This window comes from Rhinolophus ferrumequinum, chromosome 23 (assembly GCF_004115265.2).
Source record: "Rhinolophus ferrumequinum isolate MPI-CBG mRhiFer1 chromosome 23, mRhiFer1_v1.p, whole genome shotgun sequence".
Lineage (NCBI taxonomy): Eukaryota > Metazoa > Chordata > Mammalia > Chiroptera > Rhinolophidae > Rhinolophus > Rhinolophus ferrumequinum.
The window spans coordinates 25011523-25024650 of record NC_046306.1 but is presented as its reverse complement, the minus strand read 5'-3'; the positions used below and the strand labels follow the sequence as shown (position 1 = coordinate 25024650).

General features: G+C 47.7%; 2 protein-coding genes across 3 annotated transcripts in view; one reads left to right on the top strand and one right to left on the bottom strand.

Moving 5' to 3' along the window:
* The window catches only part of VPS16 (VPS16 core subunit of CORVET and HOPS complexes), a 19630-nt gene extending 15713 nt beyond the window's left edge, over positions 1-3917 (bottom strand). The window contains exon 1 of the mRNA XM_033094607.1: positions 3693-3917. Within this exon, the coding sequence (XP_032950498.1) occupies positions 3693-3883 (191 nt within the window). The 5' untranslated portion in view covers positions 3884-3917. The remainder of the gene's footprint in view (positions 1-3692) is intronic.
* On the top strand, positions 3530-13128 carry PCED1A (PC-esterase domain containing 1A). 2 transcript variants are annotated; one of them, XM_033094609.1, is made up of 8 exons: positions 3530-3654; positions 4608-4752; positions 5268-5347; positions 5456-5694; positions 5795-5945; positions 6057-6303; positions 7994-8269; positions 8612-13128. In XM_033094609.1, exons 2-8 carry the CDS (start codon positions 4629-4631, stop codon positions 8857-8859), a joined length of 1365 nt encoding a protein of 454 aa, XP_032950500.1. In that variant the 5' UTR covers positions 3530-3654; positions 4608-4628; the 3' UTR covers positions 8860-13128. The 2 variants fall into 2 exon arrangements, with proteins under 2 accessions (XP_032950500.1, XP_032950499.1); XM_033094608.1 differs by lacking the exon at positions 3530-3654 and adding an exon at positions 3833-4314 and having other exon boundaries at positions 8612-8999.

Sequence of the window (13128 nt, the reverse complement as noted above, 5' to 3'; positions counted from 1 at the left end):
AGCTTACCCTCTTCCCCACTGAAGTCATTCTTGCTTTCTCATTATCTTAAGCCAAAAACCCAAGTCATCTACAATACTTTGTTCTTTCTGCTCCCTACCAAATGCAATCCATCACAATCTCTTTCAATTTTACCTCCTAAATACCTCTTAGACCTGCCCCCTCCTTTCCATCTCCACCATTACCACCCCAGTGCTTGCCACCATCAACTTTTCCCGGGTCTATTCCAACAGCCTTCTAACCAGTCTCCCTTGCCTCCATTCTTGCTTGCCCCTTCCGACTTGTCCCCCCACGGCACCCAGAAGGAAGTTAAAACAAACACACACACACACACCTGCAAATCCAATCACACCAATCCTTTCATTAAGACCCTTTCATTTAGGCTTTCCACTGTTCTTCAAATAAAGGTGGCCTATAAGGCCCTGCAGGGTGTGGCCCCCTAAGAGAGAGACATCAACTTCTTTATTCTGGTCTTTGAGAGTGCCTGTCTCTCCTGCCTCAGGACCTCTGTGTATGATCTTCCCCATCCCACTCCCTGCACCTATGTCTATTCATCCCCTGGATGTGTTGCCATGTCCTTTAGAAAGTCTTCTTTACTCCGACTTCTCGGTCTGTTAGATGCTTTCTTAGGACCCTATACCTCTCCTTTACAATGATTATGACCAAATAAATACTATATCATTAATGGTTATTAACAGTTTCCCCTGCTGGCTGTAAGTTCTATGAGGGCAGACAGGGTCCATGTCTTTTTATTGATTGATACACACTCAGCCTGGCAAAGGGATGGGCAAAATTAATTAATGGGATTAGACCAAACTAGATTTTTATCATAAAAATGGCTAAAATTTTGAAGCCCCATAAGAACTAGTCACCATTACCTCTCCTTGCCTTCCCAAATTAGTTTTCTTGGGCACTACTTCCAATGCAAAAAAATCCTGTCCTGTAGATAGGAATCAAAATGCACTGTCTGCTACCTGCTTATCATTTATTTACTTACTTGAACATGTACCGTGTGTCCCCCAAAATAAGACCTAACCAGAAAATAAGCCCTAGCATGATTTTTCAGGATGACATCCCCTGAACATAAGTCCTAATGTGTCTTTTGAAGCAAACCTTAACATAAGACCTGATGTTATTTTTGGGGAAACAAGATATTAAGTCCTGGAATAAGGCTATGCACAAATACAAATAACACCAAGTATCTGCACTTAAAACATTTCTACCCTGGTGGAGAAGCTAGAACACACTATTTTATTTTCCTGTTTTAAAAAAGAACAACAGGGGTGGCCAGTTAGCTCAGCTGGTTACAGCGCGGTGCTGGTACCACCAAGGTTGCCAGTTCGATCCCCGCATGGACCACTGTGATCTGCGCCCTCCTTAAAAACAAACAAACAAACAAACAAACAAACAGGGCTGGCCCTGTGGCTCAGGCAGTTGGAGCTCTGTGCTCCTAACTCCGAAGGCTGCCGGTTCGATTCCCACATGGGCCAGTGGGCTCTCAACCACAAGGTTGCCAGTTCAATTCCTCGAGTCCCGCAAGGGATGGTGGGCAGCGCCCCCTGCAACTAAGGTTGAACACGGCACCTTGAGCTGAGGTGCCGCTGAGCTCCCAGATGGCTCAGTTGGTTAGAGCCAGTCCTCTCAACCACAAGGTTGCCGGTTCAACTCCTGCAAGGGATGGTGGGCTGCACCCCCTGCAACTAGCAACGGCAACTGGACCTGGAGCTGAGCTGCGCCCTCCGCAACTAAGACTGAAAGGACAACAACTTGAAGCTGAACGGCACCCTCCACAACTAAGATTGAAAGGACAACAATTTGATTTGGAAAAAAGTCCTGGAAGTACACACTGTTCCCCAATAAAGTCTTGTTCCCCTTCCCCAATTAAAAAAAAAAAATCTTTAAAAAAACCAAAAAACAAATGAAAAACAACCCTATGCTTCAACACAGGTTCTAGAAGAAGACTGGGTTCAAATCCTCATTCTACTACTTACTAGTTGTGTAACCTGGTCACCTAACCTCTCTGTGCCTCCATTTCCTCATCAGTAAGATGGGTTTAATAATGATACTTAACTCATGGAGTTGTGAGACTTAAACAAATTAATACACATAAAGTATTCATACTTAGCAGCGTCTAGCACACAGAAAGGCAAATATCTGTTAGCAAAAATAATATATCCTCCACAGCAAGACTCTACTCCTTCCAGGCAATACAGCACAAACAGGTAAGGGGTAGGCTAGCCACGCAGGTCATGTCTATGGCATGCACCCAACACACATTCATTTAAAATTTTATAGGTGTAGCAATAAAGCTAAGACTTCATATGATAAACAGGAGTTCTGTAGCAATGAGGTCATCATTTTTAGTATTCTCCTATTTAACAAGCCTGTGTAGGCAACATGAGTTTTCAAAAGTAATACGAGTTAATATTTTCAAAAGTGTACACTGTGTTGTAAACACTAAATTACGTGCTTACCTAAGTCAACTGGCACCCCTCCTCCACAAAAAAGTTAAAAATTATTCTTATTTCCTACCGACTTTACTGATTTTAACTAAACTTTTGCAATTTTGTTCATGTTGCATTGACATATTTGTAAGAGGTAAGAATTAGGAATAAACAACAAATGCAATAGATCTCTAAAAATTGCCACAAGGCATTTGTCCGTCTTAGGGGCTGACACTTTGCATATCAAAAATTACACAGAAGTTTTAATAAGTGAAAAACAGTGATACATAATTTCACTAGTACAAACAGGTATCGTCTATTGAAATAAAACCCCAATGTCATGTCTTTGTGATCTTTACTAGCAATCAATGAAGTATTTTTTTTAAGTTTATTAGGCAACAATAAACTTAGCAGGCCCTCTTCTAAACGTGCACTGGTCATAAAGACATGCAAAACCTATGCTCTCAGCCCTCAAGGAATTTGGTTTAGCAGTAGAAACTTATACAAATCTGCCCTACTGTGCTACACATAATAGATACTAGCACTGGGTTCCCGGAAGCGCAAAAGAAAGTCAGCTGACTCTACTGGGGTTGGATCGGGGAAGGTTTCAAAAAGGACCCTTGAACTAAGTCCCGAATGATGAGCAAGACTTCTCCAGCGAGATAATGAAGGAAATGGCAGTGCCCACAAAAGGAACTGCAAGCTGCTGCACATGGGGACCCATGAAACATGATGTGTTGTTCTGTTCTGTGTGTGCAAATGGAACACAAAATTTGTGTACGAAAGGAGCAAATGAAGTTGCAGAGACAAACAGGGGTAGACTTACTGATATAACAAGAAGAGGAGCTTATCCTACAAAGGGAAGCCATTGAAAAATCCTAATCAGGGTAATGTGATGGGTTTACACTTTAGAAAGATTAGTTTAGGACACTATGACTCCCGTGGGAGGGTGCCCCGAAGCAAGGGTCCTCACTTGTGCTGCCCCTGGATTCACTGGTGACTCGACCCCTTCTCCCAGCCTAGGTCAGCACTGTTACCCCGCCCGCCGTGCGACCCCGCCCTCCTTGGAGTGCCCCTGTGGTCCATAGGCGGCTGTGCGTTAAGTGGCAGACACCAGGGGAGAGCCGGCAAGGGGCGGACCCCAGCGCCGGGAGTGACGGGGGCGCGCGCCGCCGGCTCCGCCCGGAGACTTCGAGCCCACGGGCGAGCCGGGTAAGCCGGGCCGTGGGCGTGAGGGCGGGGCGGCTCACCGGTAAAAGGCAGAGTCCCCGAGCGGGTTCCAGTTCGCTGTGTAGCAGTCCATAGCTGGTGCAGGCGGCTGCTGGGCAGCGCTGAGAGGACACCGCCTGACACCGGTTCCAGGCCCACACTTCCGCTTCCGCCCGCCTGGGTCACGTGCCGAGGCCGCCGCCACTGCCATCAGCACTGTGGGCAGCTGCATTCGGCCGCCGCCGCCGCCGCGCCCCCGCCCACACCCGGGCCTTGTGCCCGCCCGGGTGGGCCTGGCACTGGCTTCTGCCCCCACACGGCGGCCACCCCCGCCGCCTTCCTATCGCCTCGGGCGTTGGGGGGTCTCTCAGGGCGGGACATGGGTGACCGGAAGTAGGAGCTGTGAGCGTCGCCGCCCGGGGCGCCGAGGCCCGAGGTGCCGTCGGGGCCCCCGGGACGCACGCATGGAGAGCGCTGGGCGCCCGGCTGCGCACCGACGGCTAACCCGGTCGCGCGGGCTCTGCGGGGCGGGGGTTGTGCGGCATCGACCGGCCTCCCGGAACGCGGGAACATGAGGCTAGGCCCGGAGCCCGCTGAGGGCTAGGCGCGCGGTGCGCGGGCCTGCCCTGTTCGCGGGTGAACCGCGCGGAGCTCCGGGACTCGGTAATTGGCGCGAGCGGGCACGCGCGCATGCGCGAGGAGGCAGCGGGCACTTGGCTGGGCGCAGGGCGGAGCCGCGCGGGAAGTGCCTCCGTACCCCGGAGGCCTGTGGGCCCGGCGACCCCAGCCTCCAGTGCCAGGTGTGACCGAGGCCAGCGCCACCATGAGCCCCACTCTGCCGCCGACGCCTGGTTCCTGGAGAGGCCGGCACAGGTCTCGTTTATCCCAGGACGGGCTCTGGGGCAGACCTGCCCTGAGTCCCCACTCTCGCGCGGCTTAGTGGCCTCTCCCTGCAGCCCGTCGTTGTCAGCGGCGGCATGGTCTTCTGTCTGGAGAACGAGGAGCCGCGCCGCGCGCTGCGAAGCGCCATGGTCCACTTCCAGGCCTCGGAAGTCCAGCAGCTGCTGCACAACAAGTTCGTGGTCATCTTGGGGGACTCAAGTGAGTGTCCCCCTAGGATCACACTTCCAAGTCCCGCACCAGCAGCCTGTTTTCTAAGTCTGGACCCTTTTGGTCTCCATCTCAAACCTCTCTGATCATTAGTCTATTCCAGTACAGTAGGTTTTCCCGTTTTATTTCACCATGCACCTTCCACAGGTGTCCCAACAGATGTAGCCTGTCAAGCTTTTCACCCCATCCTTTTTTGTCCCTGACAGTCCTCCATAATTTCCCTCATGGGAGCGGTGGATTGTGTTGTCTGTGTCCCAGGTGTGACTTGGCGGACTTCTGCCAGGTGATCTTGGGTCACTGTATGCTAAGTTGGGGGTGATGCACAACTAGAAGGATCAGAGGTGGTGCTAGGACTTGAACCTCACTTTTTCTCCGGCCTCAAAGTCAACACTCCACAGAAGTGGTGTTGGGCAACCTCAGGCTTCGGCAGATGGGGTGCCTGAACTTGGGAGGAACTTGGATGGGGTGAGGCCTGCCTCAGCCTGGCAATCTCTGTTTCCCTGTAGTCCAGCGGGCTGTGTACAAGGACCTGGTGCTCCTGCTCCAGAAAGACTCACTGCTCACAGCCGCCCAGCTGAAGGCCAAGGTGAGGGAAGCTTGGTGACCATGCCAGTGGTGGGTGGGCACAGACCCTGGCCTGGCAGGGTCCTCCTCCCTGGCATGGGTCTGATGAGCTGGGTGTGGGGGTGGGCAGGGGGAGCTGAGCTTCGAACAGGACCAGCTGGTGGCTGGGGGTCAGCTGGGCGAGCTGCACAACGGGACACAGTACCGGGAGGTCCGCCAGTTCTGCTCGGGTTCTGGTCACCACCTCGTGCGCTTCTACTTCCTCACCCGAGTTTACTCCGAGTACCTGGAGGGCGTCCTGGAGGAGCTGACATATGGGCCTGCTCCGGACCTGGTGATCATCAACTCCTGCCTCTGGGATCTCTCCAGGTTGGGGCGGGGGGAGAGGGAAATACTGGTTGGGGGTGGAGCTGTGTCTCAGATGCCATCCACCACTGTGCTCTTGCCTACCCTGTGTGCTGCCCAATAGGTATGGGCGCTACTCAATGGAGAGCTACCGAGAGAACCTGGAGCGGGTGTTCATGCGAATGGACCAGGTGTTGCCAGACTCCTGCCTGCTGGTGTGGAACATGGCAATGCCGCTGGGGGAGCGCGTCACTGGGGGTTTTCTTCTACCTGAGGCAAGTGCCCAGGGCCCCTCAGGATGGGGGAGGGGGCAGCTGACTGGGATAGAGGACCCTCCCGACCCTGCTTCATTCTGCGGCTCTTAGATGCTGTACTTTCTTCCTTAGCTCCAGCCCCTGGCGGCCTCTCTGCGGCAGGATGTGGTTGAAGGGAACTTCTACAGTGCTACGCTGGCTGGGGACCACTACTTCGATGTCCTGGACCTCCACTTTCATTTCCGGCATGCAGTACGGCACCGTCACCGGGATGGTATCCATTGGGACCAGCATGCCCACCGCCACCTCTCACACTTGCTTCTGACCCACGTGGCTGATGCCTGGGGTGTGGAGCTGCCCAAGCGTGACTGCCCCCCTGGTGAGCCCTACCATGAGTGGGGAGGGTAGTGATGCAGCGAGGGCCCTCAGAGCACAGGGCTCACGAACGGAATAGGACAGAGGTTCTCCAGGGGAGTAGAGGCTCCCTGAAGGACTGCTGTGGCCCCTGAGTGCCCCTTCCTCATCCCCTGGGGCGGGTGAGATCACAGGAGCAGCACTGCAGTTCAAGTTCTGATTCTGTTCGGTCTAGCCATAGAGTCACTTCAGTGTACACGAATGAACTGATACAAGCATTGAGCACATAAGAACCATCTTAAAAGATTTTCTACTGTATAGAAGAACAGAAAGGAAATGGGGGTACTTTTAGCTAGACACAGAAGTGGAGAACGGAAAGACAAATGGAGGAAGGGCAATCCAGGCAGTGTGGCAGAAGCAGAGAAGCCCCCATGACTGGTGCTATCATCCTCTCAGTGCCTGCATGCTCACAAAGGTAGCATCAAGGCTGAGTGTTTCCACCTCTGCTTCTCCCCTGGATCTTGTCCTTAAAGGGCAAGGACCTGCCTCACTTGTTGACGGCTGTCCCTTTTGGCTTCAGTGTCTAGTACAATTGCTGTGTACATAGTACCTACGGGATAGTGTTTGTTGAATTGGAGGCATGAGTCTTGTTAGAAGGCGATTCTTCGAAGCACTGGAAGGGGTGGGGACACAGACAGAGCAGGAATGTTATAGAGGCGGACTTCTGGGAGTTGGTAGCCAGAAGTTGGAGCATCAGGGAGGTGAATTAGGACTTTGATTATCTAATGATCCAGCTGCATTATTTTTAGGTGAGAGAACTGATCCAGAGCAAAGGAAGGGATGCTCTAAAGGTCATGAGACCAGATGTGGTGGCTCAGGTCTTCTGAATCCAGTTTGGAACTACAGAAATAGGGACAGCAAAAGGAAGAGTTGGGTGGGAGGACGAGTGGGTGAGTTTGGTCAGGGCAAGTCTATTGGAGGTAGTGTGGAAATGTGGAGTAGATTTGGAATCAGTGGTACCCGCAGAGAGATGGAAGCTGAGGACGTGAGTGACCCATGAAGGAGAAAGCAGAACAGTGGCCACATTTTGGAGTTGAAAGTGAAGACGGGCTGAAACAAAAAGAGATGAAGATAGAGGCACTTTAAGGGAGGACAGAGGCTATTGGCCACGTCATGAGACTGTCAGGAAGAAAGGAATTTGTGAAATTTGCCAGGAAGTGGTTACATTTAGTGGGAAAAGTGCTGAAAGATTGGAGTAGGGATAAAAGAGGCAGTGAACAGTTGATGAGGAAATGGAAACCTGGCACAGTGCTCTTTGTAGAAATATGAAAGGAGCAGGGGACTATTGGGAGAAGGGAGTGGCAGGATCTTTATGTTTTTATGAGAGAAGACTTACTTGGCTTATTTATCGGTCTGTGGGGAGTTGCTGGAAGAAGAAAAAGCTAAAGCATACAGGAGCTGGGTAAACAAAGGGAGAAGACTGAGGGGAGCGTGAGGTCAGAACAAAGGCAGGTCCACTGACTTGAGAAAGGCAGGGAACAAGGAATATGTATACACCTTGGGCTTGGCCAGAAATGAGAGGGGATGAGAAAACCTGGGTGGAAAGCAGAGGGTGCTCCCACCTGGAGGAGAGTAGAGGTTAAGCAGTGTGGAGGGCCAGAGGTCAGGGCAGCCTGGCATCCCAGGCCTGCCTAAAACAACCATCCCATTCCTAGACCCGTGGACTGAGGACTGGCCAGAGCCGGATCATCTGTTCCAGGGGAGCCAGGGGCAGCCCCCAGACTTCGGGGAGCAGCTGGCCTTGCCCCTACCCCCTCCCTCTCCCTTGCCCCCTCCCATGCCTTTTCCCTACCCCCTTCCTCAGCCCTCCCCACCTCCCCTGTTCCCACCCCTGCCCCAGGATGCCCCTTTTTTCCCAGGCCAGCCCTTCCCACCCCATGAATTCTTCAATTATAATCCAACGGAAGACTTCTCAGTGCCACCCCACTTAGGTAGGTGCCTCTGCAGCTTCCCATTACACCTTTCCCAGCCTCCCTTCACACCTCCCCTAGCCTGGCCTCCCATGCCTCGTCAGGCTAAGAGGAGCTGGATCACTCCTGTGCCCCCCAGGACCGGGTTCATTAACAGCTTAGTCTGGAACAGCATCTGTAGACTCATTAATCAGCTCATTGTCAGTTTCCTGGTTTGGAGGTAGGGAACTGGTATTGCCATTTTGCAGATGGGGAAACTAAAGCCCAGAGAAACTCACCCTGGAGGACCAGAGCGGCCTAAAAGCAGAGCTGGGCTCACCTTGGCTGGAAGCCCACTCTCATAAATGACTGGTTCTTTTGTAGGATGTGGCCCTGGAGTGAACTTTGTGCCTGGCCCCCTGCCACCTCCAGTCCCTGGCCCTATCCCCCACGGTCAGCACCGGGGCCCGGTGGTCCACCGGGGGATGCCACGCTGTGTTCCCAGCAACCCCTACCATGTACCAAGGATGGGGGGACCCTGCAGGCAGCGGCTCAGACACTCAGACAGACTGATCTACACATACAAACTGGACAGACGGCCTCCTGCCCATTCGGGGACATGGCCTGGGTAGACTGGATCTTGGGCTGGGGCTGGATATGCCAGTGGCTCTGCAGGGCCTGCTTGCCACCCCAGGTGCTGGGCCAGTGTGTCTGCTATGCCTGGTATTGTTCTTGTCCATTGCTGTCACCAATAAAGGCATGGAAGAACAGAGTGGCATCTTCCTGTGTGAGGGAGCGGGCCTCCCAAACCATGATCTTAAGAGTTGGGGAGACTGCCTCTGGGCTCTTCCCAACTTTGGACCTTTCACCTCACACTATTTAGAAATCACTGAGTGCGTCCTTCCTGCTGTCTCATACACTCGTTTCCATCTTCACCACAACACACGTGTTTAACAAAGATTCGGGAGAGGTTCCCTGTTGTCAGCAGCTTTTTGGGATTGGGAAATACCAAGGGCTGAGTTGAAATTGTCAACATCTTATATGGAATTTTGGGTCTGGCTAGTTCTCACCTATGCTAGTCTCATTCATGTGTACCTTCAATATTCATCTACTCCTGGAGATAGAAAAACACATACCTTGCAGTTCTTGGCATATGATGGACACTCAATAAGTGGTTGGAACTAAATAAGAAACTCCCAAACCCAAGTGGGAGAACAATTAGAAACCCATTAAGTATCATAAGTATAATATGCAACAGCAGCAAAGTGAACACAGACCAAATTCTTTGGTGGGACAGTAGAGGAGCAGAGGGGAAATTCCAAAGTGGGGTATAGGGGACTGTGCCAAATTCCATAACGAAGTTAAGAAAGAATATAGGGTCTCAGCTTTGATGCGTGGTCTTGGTCCTATGTTTGTAACTACTAAACATGAGCCATGTGGGCTAAATGGTGGCGTGGGGTGGGGGACAGAGCATAGCAGTGGACTGATGTTATGGGGCAGGAAAAGGAGGAAACAGACCCACTAATAAGTAGAATTGGATAGAAGAGAAGGATGCAGACTTCTTGCATTAACTTTCTATACTTGTTGAAATTTCACCTTGGCAAAGGGTATATAACATCTCACACAAATGGAAATAGACCAAAAAAGTGTTGATCCTTTGCTAGCAATTTTAAGTGCAAATGAAAGAAAGCCGCTAAATTAACACACACTGGTGCTGGGGAAACTGGTACAGTGGGTTAATAAAGCCCTTTAGAGAGCAACCTCAACAGGGCAGTTTAGAATAAAATGTGACAGGTTGTAAAGGCACCAGCACGTGCCTGAAACAAGATTGGTTTTCTTTGGTATAGACAAAAAGTGGAAGGGAGCATACAAAAATGAAAGAAAGCTTTATGTTAGGAAGATAAGATTTTAGGTAATTTGTTTTTTGCAAAAATTAATTCTTTTTGTTAACAAAAACCCATCCTTGGAGTAGCCTTCTTTAGCTGTATCTGATTTGCCCAATCCCTTGTTTACTCCCTTCTGCCTTCAGAACCCATCCTGTGGATATTTTGCATCACTGATGTTTCTCAGTGTTGCTGGAGAAAACTGTACACCTGGACTGATTTACAGAAAAAAGTAATATGAGTTACCCAGCCTCATGGGGCCCCTCTCTGTTGCTTGCCATCTTGTTTCTAAGAATTTTGTCACCTTCCTTATTGAGTCTTTCCTAAGGTTTTCACTCCCTTCAAACCCCATTCTGACTCTGGAACTTGCACTCTAAGCACCTCGAGACTGCACTATGCTCCATGTCCTTATCATTCTACCTCTGCATCTAGTTTCTACCCCATGTATCCGTGTGGCTCCCATTGCCCTGCTGAGGCAATGTGGGACACTTTTCTTCAGTGTCCCACCATACATTTGAAATCAATGAAAAGAGTAGAATGTGATAAATTTTCAGTTTGTTGTCATGTAAGCATACAGTACAAGACACTTGACTCTTGTGTTGTAGATTTTATTCAGTCGTGACTGGGAAACAAGAAACTTAAAAATATCCACATACAAGTCATTACATACATTTAAATTGTTTCCTGGCCTTTGTTTTGAGATGTAAGAATGATGAAAATCTTATGTCTCTCCAGTATGTAGGCACACTGCTAGTTAAGCATGACAGAACTCAAACTTCATCTCAAAAACCACATTTGACTATTAATAAATAATAAAACAATCTTAGTTTCCCTCTCATCGTGGAATCTGGGTTTTTAAAGAATGATTCCAGTAACCTTTCCTTTGCCATACCAAGATATTCCTGAAAAGAGTAAAAAATGCATGAGCACTTTAGATGTGACACCAGCCTTTATTTTCTGGGGGCGGTTGGGGGTGGAGGTGGAGAGTTTTTTAAGAAAATAAAATTAGAGGAGTTTTTTTCCAAAATATTTTAAACTGGTAGTTTCCCAACTAAAACAGGTAACTTGCCTTCTGTTACACTACCCAGTTTCTTGCATAGATTGTGTGTTGAGTTTAACTACTTAGTGTTTAAGTACACCTATGTATGTCGGTGAAAGATAAACTCTTTGTGATTGCAAGGAAATACAATATATACCTACTGCTTTGTTGAGGTGTAATTGAGACAATAAACTGCACATTTCAAATGTACAATTTGATAAATTTTGACATGTATACATCTGTGAAACCATTATCACAATCAAGATAAAATTTATTCTTCCGTCTTTTATAATCCCTTCCCAGTCCCCTCCCCACCACCTCCTTACATTTCCCGACTCCCATCCCTAAGCAACTATCGATACTGATCTGCTTTCTGTTACTGCAGATTAACTTGCATTTCCTAGAATTTTATATAAATTGAATCATTTAATAGGTACTCATCATTTGGCTTCTTTCACTCAATCTAATTAATCAAATTAATGAAACAACATGGAAATTCATGTTGTGTGTATCAGTAGTCCATTCCTTTTTGTGGCTGAGTAGTATTCATTATATGGCTATACTAACATTTATTTACCATTCCCCTGTTGATGGGCAGTTGAGTTATTTTCAGTTTTTGGATACACAAATAAAGCTGCTATGAACATTTATGTACAAATCTTTGTATGGACATATGTTTTTATTTCTATTGGGTAAATAACTAGGAATGAAATGGCTGGATGATATGGTAGATGTATGTTTAACTTTTTAAGAAACTGCCAAACGAGTTTCCAAAGCGGTGGTCGTCCCAGTTTACATGCCCACCAGCAGTGTATGAGGATTGCAGTTCCTCCACATTCTTGCCACACTTGGCATTGGTCAGTTTTTTTAATATTACCCAATTCTAATAGGTGGGTAATATGATTTTAATTTGTATTTCCATAATGACCAATGAAGAACATCTTTTCCTGTGCCTGTTTACGATCTATACATCTTTTTTGGTAAAGTTTCTGTTCAAATTGTTTGTTCCTCCTATCGCCTGACCCCTCTTAAAACTTGCTATTGGGCTTCGAGAGTTCTTTATTCTGGATCCAAGTTCTTTATCAGATGTGTTTTGCAGATACTTTCTCCCAGTCTGTGGCTTGTCTTTTTCTTAACAGTGTCTTTTGAAGAACAAAACTTAAATTTTGATCAAGGGCAGTTTATTAAAATTTTCTTTTATGTATTGGTGTCATATTTAAGAAATCTTTGCTTAACCCAAGGTCACAACTGTTTTCCTCTGTGTTTTAGTCCAGAGGTTTATAGCTTTCAGTTTTATATTTAGGTCTATGGTCTATTTTGAATTAATTATTTGCATGTGGTGTACAATATGAATTGAATTTTTTTTTGCATTTGAATATCCAATGCTTCCAGGACTATTAGTTGAAGACTATCCTTTCTTCACTAAACTCCCTTTGCACCTTTGTTGAAATTAGTTGTGCATATATGTATTGACCTATTTCTGGACTCTGTTCTATTGATCTATATGTCTATTTTTATATCAATACCATACTGTCTTGATTACTATAGCTTTATGATAAGTTTTGAAGTCAGGTAGTGTTTGTTCTCCAACTTTGTTCTCCTTTATCAAGTTATTTTAGCTATTCGAAGTCCTTTACATTTCCATATGACCTTTAAAATGCTTGTTAATTTCTGCAAAAATTCTGGGATTTTGATTGTGATTGTATTGATGGGAAAAATTGTCATCTGAACAATATTGAGTTATCCAACGCATCAGCAAGGTATATCTCTCCATTTGTTTAGGTCTTCTTTAATTTCTCTCAGCAATATTTTGTAGTTTTCAGTATACAGATTTTTCATATCTGTAGTCAGATTTATCCCTAAGTGCTCATATTTTTATTGTAAATTATATTGTTTTAAAATTTCTATTTCTGATTATTCATTGCTAGTACAGTGAAATACAATTGATTTTTGTATACTGACCTTGTATCATAACCATG